General features: G+C 33.5%; 1 protein-coding gene and 1 pseudogene across 1 annotated transcript; one reads left to right on the top strand and one right to left on the bottom strand.

Annotated features, from left to right (window-relative positions):
* Positions 1 to 239: 239 nt before the first annotated feature.
* Positions 240 to 1,785, top strand: LOC128179765 (uncharacterized). The gene is made up of 3 exons (XM_052847378.1): positions 240 to 573; positions 911 to 1,141; positions 1,263 to 1,785. The coding sequence occupies exons 1-3, from the start codon at positions 309 to 311 to the stop codon at positions 1,469 to 1,471; spliced, it is 705 nt and encodes a 234-aa protein (XP_052703338.1). The 5' UTR covers positions 240 to 308; the 3' UTR covers positions 1,472 to 1,785.
* A 7,324-nt stretch (positions 1,786 to 9,109) lies between these two features.
* Positions 9,110 to 17,663, bottom strand: LOC128190999 (elongator complex protein 5-like; annotated as a pseudogene).
* Positions 17,664 to 25,760: the final 8,097 nt, after the last annotated feature.

The raw sequence follows: 25,760 nt of genomic DNA, 5'->3' as shown, positions 1-25,760 counted from the left end.
AGTTGATGTTATTTGATGTAAATATGCCTCCCTGAGGGCCATTGATTGGCGAAGAAACATTGGCAATGACATAACTATCTGGCACAGTGTAAAATAATGTATATATCTAATTTCATGTTAGCAAAAATCCATTAAATTTTAATATTCGTCCTTTGGATTTAAAGAGTGCAGTAATTGTGCAAAACTGGTTCCGTGAAATTATGTTTTCTGCATCAGAATGAATCCCGCGTTGGGTTACCAACACCAACCACTTTAAATAATGTGTTTGGAGATAAGCAAGTCCCGATTCTGAGTTCAACATTGAAAGTATGAAGTTCTTAAAATTACTTATCTTTCTGTCTGCTCGATTTGTAAACAGTGCTACAACACAAAGGTATAGGCAAGTCACCAAGTCGTATATCTCCATCATCAATTGTACAGAAACGCATGTATCCAGTTTACTTCACTGTACAGCACTGAGCCGAGAATCAAAGGACGTTACGTTTTTCTATGACAATCAGAAGAAGCAGTGTCGGAGGAATTGTCGATTTCAATACAACATGGACGCCGTGATTCCAGGGTGGCAGTGTTACGGTTTGAGAATTTGTTAATTTTTAACAATGCTTAATTGGTCGTAGAAAGATTCATGGCTTGCGTTACGAAAGCTTCTTGTCACCAGCTCAAAGGAAATAATTTCATTGCGTTTAATCGGGATGTTATTTGCATTTACTCGGAAACGTGACTACGTTTAATTAAAAGGTTTTGTTAAAACTCAAGAACTACTGTGTTAAAAAGCAATGAAAATATTGGGATTATCATTTTTTATCTGGACTAAATGGGCTTTCGTGCGTTGCAGCACCTGAAATATAGATAAAGAATTGTTTATTTTTCATTATATAAATATTATTATCAAATGTTATATTTTTTGTAGAGATGGAATGGAAAACTAACGCAGCCTTAAACAAACGCCCTCTAGTGTCATCAGTGTATTCCAACAACACTTCAAAATGGAGTCCAGACTTTGCAACAGATGGAGTGATCAGTATACAGGCTGTACAAATATTTCACTCCCAGTTGGAACCTACCCCCTGGATTATGGTTGATTTGGTGAACATGTCAAAGATATCGTTTGTTCGTGTGTTCGTGAGAATAGATACATTAGGTAATATATTTTATGTCTGCATAAGCTCTTATCTATTTTAATACGCACAAGAGCGAGCAAACTATAAATTATAAAGGCTGTTTTTAAAGCAGGTTTGATCAAATTGTTTTTCATCATTCAGGTGAGAGATTTCATGACGTCATATACGAAATATCAAACAACACTAGCACATACGAGCAGTTTGGATTCTTTAGAGGACCCGCCGTCAATGGACAAGTGGTAGAAATATGTTGCGGTTCTCCGGATGTTGGTCAATACGTCAGACTCAGAGTGACCCAGGGATCTAATAATTCCCTCAATATTGCCGAACTCGAAATATTCTCTGTGTAACTAACTGTGAAATATTTTAAGCTGACATGAATTCATAAAAGCATTTGGTCGCCATATTAGTTTCGATCGCTCTTCTATTGCCACTGGGGTTTATAGTACCGATCAGACCCAACCTAACACCAGAGTAATTTTCAGTAACACCGAAATTTTCAGTGTCATCTACGAGTGGTATACCACTATCACTCCTAAAATATTGTGATATGATCATCTCCGTTTATAAACTCAAGGGTCTTACTGAAAATACATGTACGCATATATTGAATATCTTAATGTATATTAACTCTAAAAAATTTATATAATTTGTCAAATTTGGTTTGTTATAAAGATCAATGTCATGAATGAAATTTGTTTTAAACACCATAAGAAATGAATTAACCTTTACACACTATTCGATATTTTTTTTACTTTATCATGGAATAAGGCTCAAACAAAAATGGACTTATAACAAAAGAGAGGACATTATTACTTATTAGGTTTGTTACTGACTGTTTAAAGAAATTTGTGGGGTCGGTAAAGTCCATAGAAGGCGAGGCTCCGCCTCGCCTTCTATGGACTTTACCGACCCCACAAATTTCTTTAAACAGTCAGTAACAAACCTAATAAGTGTTTTGTTTTGTCGAGGACCTAAAGTTTGATATGTAAAAAAACGTTTGTTTAGAAAATCAGTTCAAATAACGTTACGTCCGCCATGTTGCGCTATAAATTTTGACGCTTGCCTTTTAAAGAAATTTGTAAGGCAGCCACGTGACGCGTTTCGTCCAATGACGTCGCGACATTCTAGTCCGAGGCAAAACAATTGGACTTAATTTTTGCAGATTTTGTTTTCTGCCTAAACATTTTGACAGTACTTTACTATTAAAAGATAAGTTTTAATATTTTATCCAATGTAATTTTGCATTTTTCTGTTGGTATTTAATCACTTAATCATTAAGACAACCATATGACACGCGATGCAAAAAAATATTTTAAAAAATGTTCTTTAACGACAAAGAAATCATATCTCAAAATATTTATCATTGACCTCATACAAATTCTATGCCAGCAAAATAATATCAAAATTGGTAATTTAATTCAATAGATGTTTTTTGTACTTCATCACTCAATTTTGTGTTTAATTGAATCAGAACTGGGTAGGGATTTGAAAATCTATAGACTGAGGAAGTTCGAACCGGAATATATTTTTTTCCTAAAAGAGTAACTGAAAACTTAATCTTCTGTTTTTACTTAGTACCACTAACAACACTAACAATCATAAACTGTATTTCAATTTTAAAAAAAAAAAAGAATAACTATATGTACATTTTTCACGATTAAGAAAATCTCAATCATAGTTTAAAAATTTTAAGGAATTTTTCTAATTTTTTTTAAAATATATTCAACGGCATTAACTCAAAAAGTCATTGACCTACTGTTTAAGTTTGAAAAATAATACTACAACCAGTTAAAGGTCTATAATGTACATAAGATGTTTTTTTCATTATCACCAATGATTTTTATGCAGAGAAAGCATATACTTAAAGTATTTGACTAAGGGTAAACATTTTTTGCATCGTTTTTGATATGTATTACTAAGGCCTTGATTTGTGAATAACTGGTATATATATATAAGCTTAAATTATGTTTGTTATCTAACTCATAGAAGATTTCAAAGACAGGGTAAATTATTCATGAGTGATTACTGCATAAGTAACTGGTAATCAACCTTTAATATTGTCCTGAACAAAAACATTTAAAGATATGTAAGAGGATTTAGTTTATAGGCCACTAATAAATAGGTCGGTGGTCATTCAATGTTTTTAGCTGTTACTTTTGACTTTTAACAATAAAGGCAACTTATCTGTATGTACATTGTCTCAGTCCACCCAACTAAAATTGGGAACAAGTTTAGGATGAGCGTTAAACTGCGATAAACTGATGTCCCATTCAGAGGTAAGGGGCAATGACTGTCACCCACTTGCACCACTGATACAGGGTAAAAGTACCTATCTTCTTGACACGTAGAGAACTTTAATGGGCGGGTGTGGTCAATCGGTTTCTTTATGCAGGGTTTTTCAGAGGGAGGAGGGATTTTGGGCTGCTAGAAACACCAGCTATTTAAATGCATGATATGTTTTATGTGGCTGACTAGTATATTAGTATACTATCGTATAATAAAAGTGTACATGTCTTGCAGTTTACCGTTTTTCCAATCAATATTTTATTAACTGGTGAAAAATGTGGCTAATGGACCTCTACATTTTATTGTTTAAGGTGTAGAATTAAAAAATGATTTACCTTGTGTATAGAATTTAGATTACTGAACCATGGAAACATTTTTTTACCATCTAATTCAATGAATGATAAAGATGATGAAATTTCGAGATTTTTTGGTTGGGGATGGGGTTGTTAAAATGATTGTACTAAATTTATTTCTATGGAAAGGTATCATTTTATTTTAATTTATTAAATCCTAAGAACCAACATTACTCAGTTATAAATCTTTTTCTGTGATTGAAACCATGGATTTGAAATATTAGAGCTTTATTTTGAGAAAATTGTGTAAAATTTAATGCCGCTTCTCATAGCAATAGATAAAAATGTCTTATAAATGAATCTAAGTTGGTTTAATTATAACAATATTAATTTCTGTGTTAATGTGAATGATTTGTCATATAAAAGTGATACATGCATTCGTATGTTTTTGATTTTATCCATGAAATATTCGTAATAAATCTCTGATTCGAATTTTGAATGAATTGCATTTGGGTTATATGTATATATAAGTGGTGATCTTCAAATTGGAACACATGTATGGAAGACTGGCAACTTTTTGTAATTTTTGAAACACTTACATGTTTGACTTGTGAAATATAATGACAAATTTAAGTTTGAACCCATAATTACAAAGAGCTGGAGATACCTTACATAAGTCTAAACGAAAGCATGAAATTAGGATCTGCAATGGTGCTCCCGCACTCCATGAGTATCGACAACCAAAGATGCACAAACATATTTACAGCAATTTTTTGTATTGATATAAAATGTGTATGTAGGTTTTTGAGAAATTTCTCACATGTCTGGTTGATTTTCTTCTTCCTATTTCTACCTATCTTTTGTTTACTTTTTTAAGGGAGCTGTGTGTTGGGGGGGGGGGGGTGCACCCCCTTCAAGTTCCACCACTCTAAAAACCAATCGATTTATTTTAGCAGTGTGTATACACGGTGTTATAAACCCGAGTTTTGGTATTTTTGGGTAATAATGGTCATGGAAGCGATCACGGTCCAGTATACACAGCTAGAGTCTGAGGGTTTATTATCCTGATGGTCCAGTAATCCAAAAGTTCAAAAGTTCGTCGGTTCATTTGGTTGAAGGTTTATATATATAAATTAAAAAGGTTCAGTAGCCAGTAAATAAACGCCTGAAGTCTTGAACCAAAATATACTGACTAGACGGTATCGTTCTCTGTAACTACACAGTACTATATATAGTTGTGTAAATTGAAATATTATATCATATGAAAATGAATAGTAATTGGTATAATTTCAAGACGTATAAAATTGACTTTATTGAATTTGACTTCGTTCATACTGTAATACTGTAAAGTCTATGCTGTTTTAAACTGCAACACTGCTTTTAAATTGCCTTAATATCAAAATTTCAGAATTATGCAGGGAGTCACAAAATCTAAAGAAAACATGTAAAAATGTCATTGTCTGGAAATCTTTTTAATCTAAATCGCATACAGTCTTCCAATATACATGAACGACTTTTTGTTTTTTGAATTTACAATTCCGAGAATTTTTTCATTACAGTCATCTGCATCATTTATGACTTATTTTGATTGATTTGCACGGACTGGTACAATTTAATTTTTTTTTTAAACCACATTTACTTTTTACATAGAGGTTAGGGAATATTTTTTATTGCAATTTCCTGCATCAATTTTGATTGATCAACATAGAATGGTACATAATAAATGAATATTTTGTACAGAAAAACATACTGTGTTTTCCTCAAAATTCAGAGAACTCTTGTGCAATTCCCTACACCAATTTTGATTGCTTTACGTGGAATTTTACATTATGAATGAATATTTTATACAGAAAACACATTTTTGTCTTATCTAAAACTCAAAGAACTCTTGTTGCAATTCCCTACACCAATTTTGATCATGAATTTACACGAAATGGTACATTATGAAAAAATATTTTAAATAGAAAAAATATGGTATTTCACTTAAAATTCAGATATGTTTTAATTGCAAGCTCCTGCATTAATTTTAATGATTTTCAGGAAAGGCACAAAATCATTGCAATTCTTTGCAATTTTTTTTGGTTTACATGAAATGGACTTCGTTCGTTGAAATCATCATCTTTTATCGATTATGGTTCATGTTGATTAATTTTCACGAACTAGAACAATTTTAAATTGATATTTTATATATAGGATGTTTACAGGTTATCAAACGTAGCTGTGCTAATTAGTCATCCCTAACATTGACATTTAACATAATTACACCAACCATAACGAGCCGGAAAATATTAAACCGGAACCGGAAAAAATGACGACCATTTCATTTTTAAATTTTGATATTGTAAATGTAAGCGCTTTAGATTCCAAGAGATAAGAATACATCCCCCGATTCATATTCGTAACATTTTGAAATGTTACATTTTGTGTTGATCTCAACTAAAAAAAAAATTATAACACCAGTGATAACACCAGTAATCAAGACCTTACCGATACTGGTACTATATATATTACACTAATCATAAAAGACTTTGTACTTTACAATACAATATCATAGGAATCATGTTATATCATTTATCAACAAACACATCTATCAAGCAGGTTAAAGTGTCAGAGTTTTTTTTTAGCATCCTTGATAATGGGAATCAGGCTCTGCATCTCAAGCTACCTCTGCCATTCATTTATATTATAGTTAAATCAACTATGCAAGCTATTATCTAAAAAACATGTGACCTGATCCAAAAAACTAAACCTCATCCAGCATCCCAAACCTATGGCTCAGATTCAGCATTCAAGCCCGTCAGGTGCCTCAGTATCATAGCATGCATCATCCGTGCAAGTTTGGTAAAGTTAGGACCAGTAACAACTTTGATATAATCATCAGAGGGCACCTGCTCCAAAAACTTGAAATTAACCAGCTCTTAAAAATATAACCTCCATCAGCATCCTAAACCTATGGGTCAGATTCAGCATTCATGCCTGTCAGGGGCATCAGTATCATAAGATGCAATCCATGCAAATCTGTTTATGTTAGGACCAGTTATAACTAAAATATATTTTTAGCATCATTGATAATGGAGATCAGGCTCTGCATTTGAAAGTACCTTTGCAATTAATTTATATTATAGTTAAATACACTATGCTTGTTTCAGATAGTACTATTGCCTATTAAACATGTGACCCGTTCTTAAAAAAACAAAACCTCAACCAACATATGTAACCCATGGCTCAGATTCAGCATTCAAGCCTGTCAGGTGCATCAGTATCATAAAATGCATCATCCATATAAGTTTGGTGAAGTTAAAGCCAGTCATTACTAAGATATAATAATCAGAGGACACTTACTCCAAAAAACCCTTAAAACCTTAACCTCCTCCAGCATCTTAAACTCATGGGTCGGGTTCAGCATTCATACCTGTCAAGTGCATCAGTATCATATGATGCACCATCCATGCAAGTTTGGTGAAGTTAGGACCGGTAGTAATTAAGAAACTGCTATCGAAGGGCACCTGTACCAAAAACTTTAACCCACTCCAAAAACCTTAGCCTACTTCAGCACCTGAAATTCATGTCCCAGATTCAGCATCCAAGTCTTTAAAGTCCATATGTAGGTCCAGATGCATCATAAAAAACTTACTATAATAGTTTAGATAATTTGTCATTCTTGTCAAAAAAATGTGACAACATAAATTAAACAGTCCCAGCTTTCAGTACTGTGGTTTCATCAATATTCGTTGAATACCAAATTTCGTGGATTTCGTAGTTTAGTTGATCCATGAAATTAAACATTCATCAAAGTGCAATTTCTATTTACATTTGGTATTGATAGGGTTATTGGTCACGAATTTACCTATCATTGAAACTGTGATTTTAACTTCATCTACGAAAATTGATAATCTTGAATATTAATGAAACCACAGTACTCTCAATACTTTAATTCATAATAGGTAGTGCTTTGACTAAGCATCCAGTTATGTAATAATTTGATTACATGACATAAAGTGTGTAGCGTATCTTCTACATGCTTAAACAAGAGGCCAATTGGCCTTAACGGTCACCTGAGTAGCATATATCCCATACACAAACTTGCCATGGAGTCTCATATATGCATCTAATTAATTAGGTTTCATACTGGAGTAGAACAATTTTAAATTTGTAATGACAACAATATTTAATTCAAAAAGAACTGTGAAACCTATAAATTTGGTGAAAAACTAAAAGATCTGGTCTACAAAATCATGAACTCAGTTTTCCTTTCAGGTGTGTGGGAGTAAAGAAGATAATTTTTTAACAATATATGCATTAACACCTATACATCCATTTTGGCCCTGCCCTAGAGTCAAAACCTATACTCCAGGGGACATGAAAATTAAAATTTCAGTAGAGGACTTCCTGGTAAACATAATTATTAGTCAGTTTTTTATACATATGTGTGGGAATAGAGAAGAAGATTTTTGAACATTATATGCATTAACACTTTATTGCCATATTGCCCCCCCCCCTCATGTCCTGAACCCCTGACCCAGGGGCCATGCATTTTACAAATTAGGTAAAGGAGATTGTGGATATCATAACCATGTATTCAGTTTTTTGCCCACATGTGTGGGAGTAGAGAAGAAGATTTTTTAAGATTTAAAACATTTTTACTATATGGCCATATTGGCCCCACCCTAGAACCTGAACACCTAACAAAGGGGTCTTGAATTTTACAATTTTGATAGAGGGCCTCATGGAAATCACAATCATGCATTCAGTTTTTAACAAATATTTATGAGAGTAGGGAAGATTTTCTAAGATTTAATACATTTTTACTATTTGGCCATATTGGCCCCACCCTAGAGCCTGAACCCCTCATCGAGGGGTCATGAATTTCACAATTTAGGTTGAGGGCTTCATCGACATCATAATCATGCATTTAGTTTTTTAAAAATATATATGGTAGTAGAGACGAAGATTTTCCAAGATTTAATACATTTTTACTTTATGGCCATATTGGCCCCACCCTAGAGCCAGAACCCCTGATCCAGGGGCCATAAATTTCACAATTTTGGTAGAGGGCCTCATGGACATCATAACCATGCAACTAGTTTTTTCCTCACATGCGTGGGAGTAGAATAGAAGATTTTTGAAAATTTGGCTTTTTTTGCATATTTGGCCGCGCCCGTGGCACCCCAGGGGTGGTAGTGCCATAAATTTCACAATTTAGATTCTTCTTACCATAGAGATGCTTCCCACCAAAAATGGTAACGATTGGCCGTGTAGTTTTCAAGAAGTCAAAAATGTTAAATTGTTAACGCACGACAACGGACGAAGATCAATTGCAATAGGTCACCTGAGTCACTAAAAAGCTATAAACCATACAACTGATAGTCATAAGTTATTTAATATTCATTAAAGTTATGCACTGGCTTCTTTTTTTTTTTAATCTTTTTAATTTTGATTTTAATTGAATTTGAACACTTCAAAATGTGTACACATGGGTCAAGCAATCTAAAATTAAGTTCTTCTAAAGTTGGATTAACTTCTTTGTTCAAATGTCAAGGTCATCATCAGGGTCCTCCTCATCGAAGTCATCTGCCTCATCTGGTTGATAAAATATCTTTCCCTCACCGACAGATTTTGCAAGGACACACTCTTGTCTTTCTTTATTGTAAGTATAGGGGAGAATGACTTGGCTTCGTGCCTCTTTTTCTTTGTCAGACAATGATAAATTGAAGGTGAGATTTGCGGTTGGGTCCAACTGGTTTTGATCAGCAAGTAGATTTTGTGACGTTTGCTTTACCTCTGCTACTTCTGTAACTTGATATTCTTCAGTAATATTAAAACTCTCTCTGATTTTTACAACTTTTCCAGATACTTTTTTATGGAGAATATTGCAGCAGAACATTGCATAAGGTGTTGTGATGGGAACCATCCTGTGAACTGTTGTACATGTATGATGAGTCAAGGAGAGGCTGTTGTCAGTCCAGTAGTCCCAGTTGGAGTAGTCACCACCTGTTGAACCTGTGACCTTAGAGCTTCAGAATATGCAAGTTCATGGAGAGTTTTACATGTGAAGGAAGGAGATGTATGTGTCAATAAAGGACTAAGAGAGTCAATGACCACTGATACAGATTTTATTCCTGGTGACAGTCTCTCTCTGATGTAGGCCTTGATGTCAGTATGTAGACCTATTCCCTGTGACTGATCCCACTGTAGGAGATCTGTAGACGCTCTGTGTACTTTGACATTCTGAATTCCAAGTGATTTTAATGCTTCCTGGGTGTCTTGGCCTCGGACATCAAACAACAAAAGGTGAACTTCCTCTGTAATCTTTGACAGGGATACAATGTACGACAGGAGAACATTGCGGCCATTTGCATCAATGGAATCCTCAATAAGTACAATTTTTGAATTTTCTGAGCCTGAAACTATATCTCCAATCATCATCAAATGGCAAACTCCACCAAAAATTGATTGAGGTAGTCAGTGGATTAGGAGTCTTTTTTTATTTCAATGGATAGGTCTGCAATGGCTTGTTCATTAACCATCCACTTGACTGTTGATAATACTCAGCTGTGGATACAAGGTGAGGTCATACCAAACACTGCAACCTGAAATATATTTTCAAACCTTCAGTGAATGAAATAAAATGTAGAAATCCTTTATTTATTTCATTTTATTCATAACAAGAGATGTTTGTAAAACCCTTATGCCCCCCTCCCTTTGAAACATCCACAAAGAAAATGTAATTAAACTGCAAATATTTGGAATTTTTGTAAGTCCAAGGGGCATAACTCTGTCGAAAATTGCTCTATCATACCCAAAACCAAACTTGACCTAGACATTATTTAGATAAACCTCTATACCAAATTTCATATCAATATGTGAACCCTCTGTGAAGAAAATGAGTGGAAACTGCAAATAACTGGATTTTTTCTATGTCCAAGAGCCATTACTCTGTCCAAAATTGCTGGATCGTACCCAATATCAATTTGACCTAGATTTTATCATGATAAACCTGTATATCAAATTTCGTTTCAATATGTTCATCCTTTGTGAAGAAAATGAGCGGAAACTGCAAATAACTGGAATTTTTCTACGTCCAAGAGCCATAACTCTGTCGAAAAATTGCTAGATCGTACCCAATATCGAACTTGACCTAGATATTATCATGATAAACCTGTATACGAAATTTCATTTTAATATGTTCATCCTTTGCGAAGAAAATGAGCGGAAACTGCAAATAACTGGAATTTTTCTATATCCAAGGGCCATTACTCTGTCGAAAATTGCTCGATCGTACCCAATATCGAACTTGACCTAGATATTATCATGATAAACCTGTATACCATATTTCATTTCAATAATTATGTTCATCCTCTGCGAAGAAAATGAATGGAAACTGTTGGTGGACCGACCGACCGACAGAAAGCAGCAAAGCAATATGCCCTCCCTTCTTCAAAGAGGGGCATAAAAATCATTAAAGACATAAAGACAATACATAGCTTAATAGTTTAATCACTAAAGCATCATGTTGCAAAATGTAATTGAAAAACATCACCTTTAAAGAATAGTGTGTCATTACTAGTGCATTTGTATTACAGATAAATCTTCTATTAAAATAAAAAATCTAATATTATCATAATGATTAAATTTAAATTGACAAACAACTTACTGGTATTGTTTTCCACAGAATACTTTATGTTAGAAAAAAACATGGACCTCTGTTAAGCAGTTAATCATGATGCAACTTGCAAGCATTATCAAAAGACGAGGTTATGATCTGTAATAAGAAAAAACACCCAATTTTATTTCAATCAATGTACAAATAACGTTTTTGATGTTTTGGTTGAACCAGGAGGATTTGGTGAATACATATGAAAAGAAATATATGATTTAGGGATAAGGATCTCAACCATGTCCAAGATAATTACCCTATTATAAAAATTGGATGATGGGAATGACTCCAAAGGTAATTAATTGTTCAACCCACAACTCAATGCATCTATGTTCAACCCACCACTTAATACATCTCTGTTCAACTCGCCACTTAATACATCTTAGTTCAACCCGCCACTCAATGCATCTGTATTCAACTTTCCACTAAATGCATCTTGATGTGAGCAGGTAAAACATATATAGTTTTAGGGGATGTGTCTATTTTGGGACAATTTTCATTTTATTTGCAAGAGATCATTTGAAGGTCACCCCCTCCCCTCCAAAGAACATGGCCTAAGTATATCAATTACTTATTGATTACATTGAGACCTTGACCTCATTGGACAAACACTGCAATGACATGACATGCAGTCTCAGTTTGGTTTAACGAGGCCGAGTACAGAACGAGTACGCACGCTTTCGCGCAGCGTTTCATTTGCATTGTGACGTCATGTTTTTGCTTGGTTAACGCCATGGCGTGATAGTTTCAACTGCAGATATTCAGCGAAATTTGTTGAAAATAGCTCGTTTGATGCGTAAAATTAATGTTATATTGTGGAGTAAACATAAATGTCTTGAAGTATAAGCTATATCTGGGCTCGGGTTGAAAACGTGAAGAGGGTTCTGCAAGCCTAGCCCTCTGTCACGTTTTCATAACCCACCTAAACATAGCTTAATTCATATATTTCAAGACAGTAACCATGTATTTTATATTAATGACCCTTATTATGTGATGTTATATATTTATTTATTACTTAAATATATCTGAATGTTCTAATAAATCTATAAAGATCACCATTTCCGCCTTTATCAATAAAAAAATAGCCATTATCTGACAAATCTGGGAAATTGGGCATACAAAAATCAACTTTGATAAGACCCCTGGAACAAACCAGGAGGTAAAAGGTTTTTTTATTTGACCATTTGATGCCTTTTAGCAATAACTTTAATGTGTAGAACAAAAAAAGAAATCCCTAGGGCAGAAATTTTAAAAAAATGTAAAAAATGTGCAAAATTGATACATTTCAATCAAAATCCCATAGGGTCCTATGTTAAAAATTAACAAACTTTGAGATGACCCCTCAAACAAACGATGTGGTAAATGACTTATTTTTTTATGTAAAAAATTTCATTCAAAAATCTAGGGCAGAAAAAATTAGACCCGGCCTCATTAAGTGGGCAGATGATATACTGATAAAAATAAACAATTACCGGTACAAGAATATTTGATTCAGCTTATGCTAGAAATTTTACAATGCTGAAATCACCAAAGAATTGAGCTTATAAGAAATTTATTATATCATCCTAACAATTTAGATGTTTAAATAAAATGATCACAATCTGCATTATTCAAAATACAGTCAAATTCCCTACTTACTACAAGTGCAACTTGGATGCCCATAATTAGGAATACATGTGGTATTATGCATAATCTATACTACTATATTAAAATAATAAACTTGAATTTTTTAGCTTTAATACCAAGAAATCAGAAGAGTACTGTCTTTTGTCTTATATATCTTTAACATCATTGGTATTTAAAGATTACCAATTTGTTTTTTTATTTTTTCTCACTCATGCTTCGCTAATTAATAATCAACGAAAATTCCTTTAAAAAATCGGGAAATCGTCTGAATTTTTCAGATTTTACAATCTTGCGCATGCGCATTACATTCACTCTAAATCACGGGATGCTCTTTATTTTATGTTTCCACAATATCACATTTGCATGGATAAACTAAAAAATGATAATACAAATTTGTGTAAATTTTCATTAAAAATTTGCTACATGTATATATTCTGTTCATGAAAGATTAAGTAAATATGGGAGATAACTCTAACTCAGTGCGTTTAATATGAAAAATTCCAAGAGTTCTGAATGTTAACATGGTGTGCAAATTTGATGTATCTATTTCACAAATGCCTGACATAATATGCAATGTTAACCCGTGCATGCACGGGTCAAAGTCTAATTAAAGTTATATAAAGAGCTATAGAGTGCGTTTCAAAAAACCATTGATTTTCCCATTCAGTGAGAGTCAAAGTTTACATCAACAGCTTGCTAAACTCAGATGGCTGGTCGCTTCGCCAGCATCAAAGACAAGCCACCACCACAATAATGCATGTGCTTGAACAGTGCAGCTGCATTCAAAAATAATGTACTGCTGGTTGAAAAACAAATATTTTTCTTAACCGACATCTAAAATTATTTAAATGTTCAGAATGACTTTATTCAAATATGTCAAGAAAAAGAGAGAACAAAGCTGGTTAAGTTAACAACATCTTCACAATGGCAATCACAAAACCATAAGATCATGAAGATGAGTGTGAGGTTCCTCAGTTCTTTTAATTTTTAGCATGCTGAATATTTGGTGTTGATATAGTTGAAGGCGATTGTGCAATTAGAATGCACTTATTTACTACTGACATATTTCTTGGTTGACACCTGAACCCCATACAGTTCAGTGAACTACGAACAAAGCTATGCTGTAACATCATCAGATTGCAGTGGGCGGAGTTAAGACATTCACTGCTCATGACTTGAATAAGAGAGAGAGAGAGAGAGAGAGAGAGAGAGAGAGAGAGAGAGAGAGAGAGAGAGAGAGAGAGAGAGAGAGAGAAAGATGATTCAAACATGTAATACGATGTTCAGGAAATCAATACATAAACAACATTTCTCAGTAAACGCATGTATATATGCATGCATGTACCTATGTGAATAAATACTTAACAGTCTTCATGCAGAATAATTGTTAAAATGGAAGCATTTCTTTGAAACCAGTAAAGCGACATGGCCTCTAATGTAATCATGCTGCATAGATGTTTCCGCAGCTTGTCTTTGATGCTGGCAAAGCGACAGGCATCTAGATTTAGCGAGCTGCTGACAAAAACAAGACTGTCAACAAGTGGGAAAATTGATGGTATTTTGAAAGAGCTCTAAAAATAAGGTTAAAGATGGTTGAAACCATATTGAAAATAAGAATGTCACAGGTTATCACCACAGTGACTTCATAATGTAGTGATGACGTCACAAATATTGTCTTTTTTTAATAAATTTGTTCATTTGTAAATATATAAAGGTTGTTATAGTCCATGGTTTCATGTATCAAATAGTTAAAATCAAACCATGGCATCTTTATAACATGTAGTAGACCATGGTACATGGTATCGGAATTGTTCACCCTATTTACCCGTTTGCCGGAGTCCGTTTGCCCAGAGTCCATTCCCTCTAATTATTGTTGCCCTAAACATTGTACACTCCACCTAAACCTTGTCCAAAATTCACATTATTTTAAGATAAAATTCTTTATTTCTTTAATTCTTAACTTCTTAAATGATTAATTAAATTTTATTTTTGTATTAACTTGTTTACTTTCAATAACTTTTTCATACCATTTATGATTTTAATTAAAAAAAAAAAGATGTAACTGGTCTAATTGTTAGATTTTGATTCCATAAAATTATAGATGTTTTGTTTAATGATTCACATGATGTCTTTAAACAATCAAAGAAATTAAGACATTGACCCATTTCGAAATTGCAGAAGGTGAGCAGCAGATGAGCACCAATCCTATCTTTGTGGAATTTATATACCCAAGCACAAGTTCAACACAATCCTTTGATCTCTAAATGAGATTAATACTTAGATGGAACATGAAACATGAAACTGTATCAATTTAAGCTTCTGTCAACCATTATTAGATAAATGATTCACAATAAGTCTTTGTATCGTTATCAGGTCATTATTAGGCCACATACAATGAACTTTGAGAATCTTTTTCACTCCTGCCCCTGTAAAAGTGGCCTGGCTCGATGTACTTTATTTTTTTTTTTTTTTTGAAAATTGTGAGGTGAAAAATTTTCGGGAAAATAAATTGGGCTCAGTATACAAAAAATTCAAAACATTTTAATGGCTGCTTAACATGTGGATTACCGTTTGATTCCAGTCATGTTTGTTAACATAAAGAATGTATTAACAGTTGCATTGAAATACAATAGAATTAAAAATCATATTAGCATTAACATTTTAAAAAGTAGAGCAGTTGTTATTTCTAGAACATTAATGAAAAAAAAGATGTTTTTTAAAAAACAAAAAGTGAAATTCACCCACTCGCCCCATAAATTTTGTAAATCAGGATGAGAATCTAAATACGTGTATTAACTCTATGTAGCATTATGTAAAGGTGCTGTAATAGTGCTCTTTTGTATAATAATATATATTAACTCAAACCATGTGAGAGATCAAGAGTTCAAGAGATTGAAAGTTTGAAAAAATCCTGAAATTTTTGATCAGGTCATTTTGGTTCTAAATTTAAAATAGCCAGAAGTTTATATTCAAAACGTTAGCCCCAGGTGTTCACTCGACCATGCAGGTAAGGTCCACACGTAGCTATAATTATACACTTGATCGGTCGCGTGTGTACACAGCAACCACTTCCAGTAATCAAGAGTGAAAAACAATGAAATATGTGTATCGGGACCCAGGTTTTACTTCAAGAGATCAAGGATTTCGAGAGATCAGAGTTCGGGAGATCAACAGTAAATTTGTTTAGTTATATAGAGAAAAAAACTGAAACCATGATTTCACTTCGAGAGATCAAGAACTTTGAGAGATCGAAGTTAAAGCCATACATTGTCACCTGTATCTCTTCACATACAAGGCCATCCTTAAAAAAATGTTTGGAATTGCCACCTGGAAGTTTCTAGACCCAGGAAGGAGGAAGGGAATCTTTTTTTTTTCAAACTTGAAGTTTAACTAACTAAAAATTGGTTAAGAATAAAAATTCTTCATATATATAGAAAAAGTTATTTATTATTTACTTATAAAATTTTATCTGCAGGGTAATTCCACTTATTTAATGGGGCGGGAGACAATTCAACTTATTTCATTTTGGCCCAAAGTTTAAAATAATCAGAATATGAAAATATAAATAATACAATATTTCTTTATCAAAACAAGGCGGACATACCTTAGGCGAACAGAGTCAAGAGCAGAGTCAAGAGATAACGGACCTAGGATGAACAGCGTCAAGGGCACACACATTTTAGGGCAAATGAACATACATTCTTGGTTCATGCAAGAAGTTGTTGTACTGAGATCATGAAATGCATGGCGTGTAAGGACCATCAGGCGTTATAGTCAGTGGTATCATCATTAAAGTTATGTAGTTTTCTAATTAAATGAGACCGTGACATGTTTATAGGGTGTAGTATAATCTCAGCAGAGATTTGGATCGACTTGATAATTCAACTGATAATTTCAAGGAATCTTGAGATATAATTCATTTCTGGACCAATTTCAATCACTTGTCATAATTAAAATTGTCATATTTGTGTGTCACACTTGCTTTAATTCTGTTGTTAGATCATCCTGCTAATGTATTTCTTAAAATCTGTAGTTCTTATCCTAGGCTAGTGTATTTGTTTTGATTTTGCGAGCAATAAATACACAATTTTTTCAGTGGGTGGCACTGTAGCCCCCAGGTCATCCATCCGAATTTTTTCAGACTGGGAGCTACAGACCTGCAGCTAAATACAAAGATGTTTAAATATCGGAGGACATGGAGGATAGTAATGATTATCAGAAGGATTATTTAGTCTCAAATTAAAGCGATTATATATATGATTGATCAGGGAGGTGATGGAACATTTGTTATGGTTAGCAATATTATACCACAGGCCTCGGAATTTCTATCAATAAGCCGGTAAATGTAGGGGAAGAAAAAGATATATACCCTACCTATATATAGATAGGGTATATATCTTTTTCTTCCCCTACATTTACCGGCTTATTGATAGAAATTTAATAAGCCGGTAAATGTAGGGGAAGAAAAAGATATATTTATAATAAATATATAAAAAAGATATACTTATAACAAATATATAGATAGGGTATATATCTTTTTCTTCCCCTACATTTAGCGGCTTATTGATAGAAGTTCAGAGGCCTGTGATTATACACATTCAGTGAAAACTTACTTGTCTGTCTTTTTTTCCACAACTGCACGAGTCGCCAAAAAAAACAAAAAACCCGAAACGAAAGTAGCCTCGATGTGAGGATGAGCGCACCGATTTACCCGAAAGGACCCAAAACAACGGATACCCTGAATTACTGAAATGATTCGATTTATCGAAATGACGCAAGGATCTATAGAACTGACCATTTTATGTATTGAAATTTGATTTTTTTTTGTCACGATTAGTTATATTCAATTTTATCCATTTTCAAAAGTCTTTATTCGAACAGCGATTACACTGTAGCTTAATCGACTTAATGAACGACAACTCTTTCAACAGTTTGATATCGCGTACTTTCCAATATTCAAGGGCGTAGAAACAGGGGTGACGAATTTTGATAATACAACGACAACAATAAAAATAATTATAATTATAATAATAATATTATTATTATTAAATAAAGATAGATTAATAAAAAATATAAAAATTAAAAAATAAAAGATCATAAATTAATGTGGTATGGGACACTTCCATGTTGTGACGTATTATTGTTTATCGAAATAAACAATAAAACCAAGTGTAATTATCTAAGTAGTTTCTTTCCCCATAATCATGATAATGTCAGCTAATAGGGTACGTAGCGCAGTGGGTTAGAGGGTTTACTACGAATCTGTAGGTTATAAATTTGAATCCCGCTGGGGTTTTACGATTTTTACCTCTCCAAATAATTTTGAAATCAATTTTTTGGTTAAATATTGTAAAATTTGAAAATTCTAAACCTGTGAAAGTATTTCAATTATAATGTACTGTTAAAATAAGTACTTTTGATTATTTGAATTTCCCGCTTCTGATAAAGGGACCGTCGTTTCTCGGACGTCCGCGTTAAAAGGGTATATATATGTAAGCTTCGCATCACCAACACACAAGACCAGAGTGGTTCTGACTTCAGAAGCAAACAGACGTGTTGCATAAGGCTAGTATCCTGGTAAATTCCCATAAGAGAACGCAGAAGTTAAGCTCGTACTCTCGCGGGGTGTGCCGAGCATACTACACTTTCTTAGCTACACAGAGATTGAGTAACTGAGTACTCATTTGTTGAGCACTCACATCGTTTTGTTGAGTACTCATTGAATATATGGTTTACTTATAAGTTGAGTACGCATTCCTTGGTGGTGGCTGATATAACCATTTGTTGAATACTGATTGAAACTCATTAGTTGAGTATAAATTGTTCTAGTCATTTCAATAGTTCATTAGTTGAGTTAGAATTTTAAATTTGTAGTTTTCATATTGTAAGTGATTTTTTTCTGATTTTTGTTACTCAAACGAATCAAGAAAAAATTGATCAGAGCCGCAGATCTTGTACATATTCAGGCGGAATTATAATGTTTGCGTACTAGTTAGACTTTTCATAGTAGTTTGTAATGAAGTTCTTTATTAATATCTCAAACTCAGTTTAGTAACTAAGGGATCCCGCAAAACTCGGTGTTAATGTAAACACGTTATACAGTACTTTAATCCACATTAATATCGAAAGATGTCCCATACCACCTTAAGGGGGATGTGGACTGTGAAATTAGGACTACTTAAGAAAATTGAATTTACTTTAGGCAACGACAAACTATCAAAATTATATATAACTTTTGTAAGGCCAATATTAGAATATGCTTCTGTTGTATGGGATGGTTGTTCTTCCGCAGAAATTGAAAAGTTAGAGAAAGTACAGCTACACGCTGCAAGAATTGTCACGGGACTTCCAACTTTGGCCTCAAGGGAATCATTGTATTTCGAAACGGGTTGGGACTCTCTATCTAAAAGAAGGGAAATAGCTAAACTTACGATTATGTACAAAATTCATTACAATCTTGTACCACAATATCTTAGCGATATTGCTAACATTTATAGGAAAGATAATTCTCGCTACAATACTCGTTATGAAGACAATTATATACCTCCTAGAGTTAAGTATGATACATATAAAAAATCGTTTATTCCAGATGCTATAGGCAAATGGAACCCACTAAATTCGGATATTAAAAAAATCAACATCGATCCGCCAGTTTCAAAGAAGCATCTCTAATAATATCAGTGATTCAAAAGTTCCAAAATATTTTCTTCATGGTAAAAGAGTAGCTAACATCATTCATACAAAATTAAGACACAATTGTTTACTAAATTATGATGACACAGAAGAAATATTGTTGATTCTCCAAATTGCATTTGTGGAAAGAAAGAAGATATATATCATTTTTTATTTGTTTGCAAACTATTTTCTAATGCAAGGAATACCTTATTTAATGAACTATTCCAAATACAAAATTTAGGTATTATAGATTCGCATACTTTACTATGGGGTAATGACAACCTAGATTATAAAACTAATGTTAGAATTTTCACAGCTGTGCAGAACTTTATAATCAATTCTCGCAGATTTACATAAGTATACTATTTTGTTCTTTACCATTTTTTTTTCAATATATGTGTATATACATGTACCATGTTTTATGAAAATTGCAAATTACTTGTAATTGGGTGAGAACCTAGTAAGTTGCAAGAACTTGTGTTCGAACCCTTTGTATATTATATATACATGTACAATGAAATATGTTCAAACCAAGGGGGATGTGCGGCCATCTTGTACATTTCCTGAACTGGCTTGTTACTGCCCAAAACCGACAGAATTTACTCTCTAAATCAACAAGTTGAAACGAGAGGAAACGTGGTCGTCGTTTTGCTCTGTCCCTCACACATCATATCCACAAGACATCAGAAAACGAAACACCTAAATTGTATTATCAGTTGCATGATAACCCAAATGCGTTATTATTTAAGAAGTAATCATTTTCGGATGTATATCGGGAAATAAATACAGATTGAACACATGATCAAATTTCATAAAGCTTGAAGCCCGAAGTCATAGAGTGGTTGGAAATTTAAAACAAAGCAACTGAAAGCTGAGCTAGAGTCTACTTAGGCATTTACAGATGAAATTCTATCGCAGAATCAAAATCTAGAGCATAATGATTTTTCTCGGACATTATACAGGCAAGCTAATCTGATTTCTTTTAAGGAACAAAGCGGATCGAGAGAAGTAGAAGAGGTTAAATTTGACCGGGAAATGGACTAAAGATATACGTGTTTCACTCTGCGATTTTGATCGATACTTGTTATATTAAGGGTCAGAAATGGACTATAACTGATTTAACTATTTTGACAAATTGCGATTGTAATTTTCAAGAGCACTTTGTTACGATGTCTATCTAAAACATTATCTTACGGGAATCGTAAATTAAAATACCGATAAGTATTTTGACTTGAGTACGTATAAATAGGAGTGACCGAGATTATTCCTGCACCACCTTGACCTCTTGTACCCAGGCTGTTGTTATGCAGGAATAACATCGGACTGCACAAAAATGTTTTTTTCAAGGGAAAACATTAGCAAGTGTAGACATAAATATAACTAGGTGCTGTCAGTAGACAGTAATACCCGCACCAAGTGTAGACATTAACATAACTAGGTGCTGTCATTAGACAGTAATACCCGCACCAAATGTAGACATAAACATAACTAGGTGTTGTCATTAGACAGTAATACCCGCACCAAGTGTAGACATTAACATAACTAGGTGCTGTCAGTAGACAGTAATACCCGCACCAAGTGTAGACATAAACATAACTAGGTGCTGTCATTAGACAGTCATATCCGCATCAAGTGTAGACATAAACATAACTAGGTGCTGTTATGAGAGAGTAATACCCGCACCAAGTGTAGACATAAACATAGCTAGGTGCTGTCATAGACAGTAATACCCACACCAAGTGTAGACATAAACATAACTAGGTGCTGTCAGTAGACAGTAATACCCGCACCAAGTTTAAACATAAACATAGCTAGGTGCTGTCAGTAGACAGTAATACCCACATCAAGTGTAGACATAAACATAACTAGGCGCTGTCAGTTGACAGTAATACCTGCACCAACTTTTTGCCTCTAAATAACACTTTTGTACCACTTTTTGTAAAAATTAAGTTCATCAATAATCTTAACATTTCATGTCATAGAAAATATAATGGTCTATATGATTATTACAAACAAAATTAAATCATGCCCCCTCCACTTGGCGGTTGCCTGCTTTAGATTTGCTTCTGTGTGCCTACATGTACATTATCGTGCGCACAGATTTAGAGAAGGGGTGAAAGTGACGGATCCAGACCCTACGCCCCCCACCCCCATGAAAATTCATTTATATCAATACATAATGTAGTAAAATTACCAAAAATACACCTCGGATTCCAATGCCCTCACAGACATGTAAACGCTCTAACCCATTGCGCTTCACTGTTAGGTAACATTTTTTTGGGGGGGAAATATTATATTTTAATTTATACTTTATTGTTTATTTTAATAGAGAGTATACATCACAATATGCAGGTGTCATGTACCATCTTAAAGCTAAACTTTGTGCTTTACATAGTTATTTACCTAATAAAATAGTGCAAGGGGTTTTGAAGAATAGGTCATAAAAATACATGCATGTTATAAATAACTGATAATTGTCTGAAGTAACTTACACAACACATGTACATGTCTCAGGTCGAATATTGGGTTCAGTTTTACCCAGTTCTTTGGTTAGATGCGTTTCACGGGTGGACATACCAGTATGTGTTTTCCATATTCAGAATAGGATTAGGTAACATGCATAAACGTTTCTTTTGTGATGCTCAGTTAAAGGGATTCATATTGTGCTCTAACTGGATTATCATTATGATGTTGACCAATTATAAAGGTAAGCATAATACATGTATAGTAGCACCATATTATGAGACACCGATATGTACATAAGTAGTTCTTTCACTTTTTGGGAGTTGATTTTAATCAACTCTCCTATGCACTTACCCGGGCAAAGCGAAAGTGAAACAGTGTTTGGACCTTAGTACAAATCAATACCGCCGACAACACTTAGTTCTTGAAAATAATCGATAAATTCGATGCTATGCATTGTTTTACGAAAACTTATTTATAAATACTATGAAAATAGTAAGATTTTAAATTGTACAAACAGTTTAGATATTTTTTAAAGTCTTATGTATTCCTACGCTAGAGTTCAATGTAGTCTCGTTCAACCAGACGCTTGGCTGTCTCCGTTAATATCCGACAAAACAGAGTCTCTTTTGCTTGTCGGAGATAAACGGAGACAGCCGAGCGTTTAGTTGAACAAGACAAGAGTTCAATCTTGCATGGATCCATACATTTTCTCAGAAATATTTCGATTACTGATACTACTTGCCATGCAAAATCACATATCGTTGATTTTGAATAAATGATAATCGATAAAATCAACTCCCGTCAGTACTTCAGTACTTTGATTAAATAAGTGACCTCCCTTTGCCAGCATACTGTAACATCACCTTTAAATATTTAAAGGGGCATGGTCACGATTTTGGTAAAAAATCATTTTTTATGTTAATGTTTACAATGCTTAAGTTAGGCATTTTTAATAGACAACCAAAATTTGAGTGTCATTTGTTGAGTTATAAGCGAGTTACAAAACTTTCGATGCTTCGCTATGTTTACAAATCTTTTGTTTACATTTTGAATGTTGAAGTAAAAATTCTCGTTTTAGACATATTAAGAATGTGTTAATCGCTCGGAACTGTTTATTTATACTTAAAATGAATAAGAAGATAGACAGATAAACAAATTAGCTTGAAAAAGATTTTTTACTGGTATATTGAACCTATGTAAACAAAAACAGGGCACAAGCCTTGTTTACGTGACTAAGAATTGTGAGCCCTGTATCTTGCTTAAAATTCATCGACTGACACCCAAATTTCATTCGATCATTAGAAATGCATTTTTAAAGCATTATAGATAATAAAAACAGAAAAATAAAATTTGACCAAAATCGTGACCATGCCTATCATCGTTACCTATCCTATTGGATTTGTACAGTTTCTGTCATTTTAATTGCAAAAGTTATTTTCATTTCTCAGGCTTACACTATTGAGTTGACCCCATAATGAACCTGTGACAATTTTGTATTAAATTTGTATATGTAAGTAAGTGTAGAGACTTATCATGTTTATATGAGATATAATAGGAAGGAAAGGGTCTTTCTTTCTTAATGTATTGTAATGCACCAAATGATGTAAAGTACATGACCCCCAGGTGTTGTCTTTAAACCATCCCCCTTCTGAAATAGGAAGTGATGATACACTATATATTTTAATAACTTTTGAGATCCCCATTCCTAAACCGTATTTTTTCTTGCTCTTTGAATTGTGTCATTGTGCATCAAATGGTATATAGGTAAAGTCCCCTTGGAGATACCCTGATATTCTAGAACTGGAAATAATAAAGTATTATTTCGTATTCATATGTACTGGTGTGCGACCAATTCTCGCCGAGTACCATTTCTCTTAAATAAGTGCATTGTTACGTCATTTTTTCAACACATAATAATATACGAAAAATGACGTAACAATGCACTGGCGAGAAATGGTACTTGGCGAGAACTGGTCGCACGCCAGGAGTGTTTCACCCATGTGGGTAATTCCTAGCCCAATGGTGACCCTATTTTCTTTAGAAGACTTTACAATTGCCCCAAATAGGCGAACACATGCATTTAACAGTTTATCTTAAAAATTAAATTTAGCAATTTCCAAAATGTTAATGTGCATTGGGAAAAAAGGGCAATCAAAAAATGATTTAAAATTTGCTACTGAACACATGTAAAATGTGAAAAGACTGAATCTTTACAACCATGTTTGATTTGAAGGGGTGGGGGGGGGGGTAATGTGGAGTATAAACATTTAATTTGATCAATTATTGTTATTAATATCAACATGAATATTAGTTATTGATCCCCCGGTAGAAATATGACTTTTGATCATATCTCAATAGATCATTTGTCAATTATGCAACGTGTAATGTGATGTTTTTTAAGAAAAACATTTTTACAAGTTTCTAAAACTTTTCAGACCCCATATTATATTTTGTGCACATCTATAGATCAGCCCCTATCAGATCCCAATATTTGATGTGTCTATTCATTAAATTATAAGAGGAGCTTTGGGATCTATTTTTTTTTAGCGATAAACGTCAATTTTTTGCTATCATTTTACTCCCTGGATGACATTTAAATTTTTAAAACCTTATTGCACATCTATAGGATAGCCCCTATCTTATCCCAAGAGATGACGTAGCTACTCTAAAAGATGTAAGAGGAGTTTTGTGAACCATACTTTTTTTTTGCAGAAAAACGTCATTTTTGCTGCCCACCAATCTCCAATTCTGAAACCTGATCACACTTCATAATTTGAGAGAGAGAGAGAGAGAGAGAGAGAGAGAGAGAGAGAGAGAGAGAGAGAGAGAGAGAGTTTACAGGTAAATGGATATTCTCTTTTAAGAAGTGGACAGGCATAGCCTATATCCACTTCTCTTCGCAAGCCCTCATATTTTGATTCTGGAAAACGTGTAAATGTCGGAACCAAAGACGGTTTACACTTCGACCCATGTTTCGACTCCAGTTTCCCTGAATTTTCGTAACAGACCTATTATTTCTACATTTTAAACATAAATGCATCAATATATTACAAACAAATCACCACTAACCCGCTTTCAAACCATTTTCTCAACTTCTATATTCCGGTTTTAAACTATGAGATCATTCGCTATAGGTGGTTTAAAAAGTAGAAAATTTATAGTCGGAAAAAAACGGAAAATAGTGTTTCGATTGTACACTTTAGATTAAAGGTATTTTTCTTAAAATTTACAGAGCTATATAGAACGGTTTTACAATTTAAGACAAATTAACAAAATGTATACGATAAAACAAGTAACTTTGTCACATAAAACAATGAAAACTCTTTTATTTTAATCTTTCTTGTATGCTATATTAATCAATGTTCGTTTTATTGTTAACACAGATGTAAAACAAAATTTGTTACCATAAGAGATGGTTAAAAAGGGAAGAAATACCACTTTGTAATTATTTGACTCAGTATTTGTTTGCACATTGTAAGATTAAGTTGATTCAGTTACGTTTTCGACATTATTGTTTTAAATAGGTTTCCAATTTTATCCGAAACATAAACATTTAATCTGCACTGACCTAGATAAACAATGTGATACACAAAATTTAAACCTGGGATGTAGAAGTTGCGAAAATGATTTGAC

Source organism: Crassostrea angulata, chromosome 1 (genome assembly GCF_025612915.1).
Source record: "Crassostrea angulata isolate pt1a10 chromosome 1, ASM2561291v2, whole genome shotgun sequence".
Taxonomy (NCBI): Eukaryota; Metazoa; Mollusca; class Bivalvia; order Ostreida; family Ostreidae; genus Magallana; species Magallana angulata.
The sequence above is the reverse complement of the archived record's forward strand: the minus strand, read 5'-3'. Positions and strand labels throughout refer to the sequence as shown.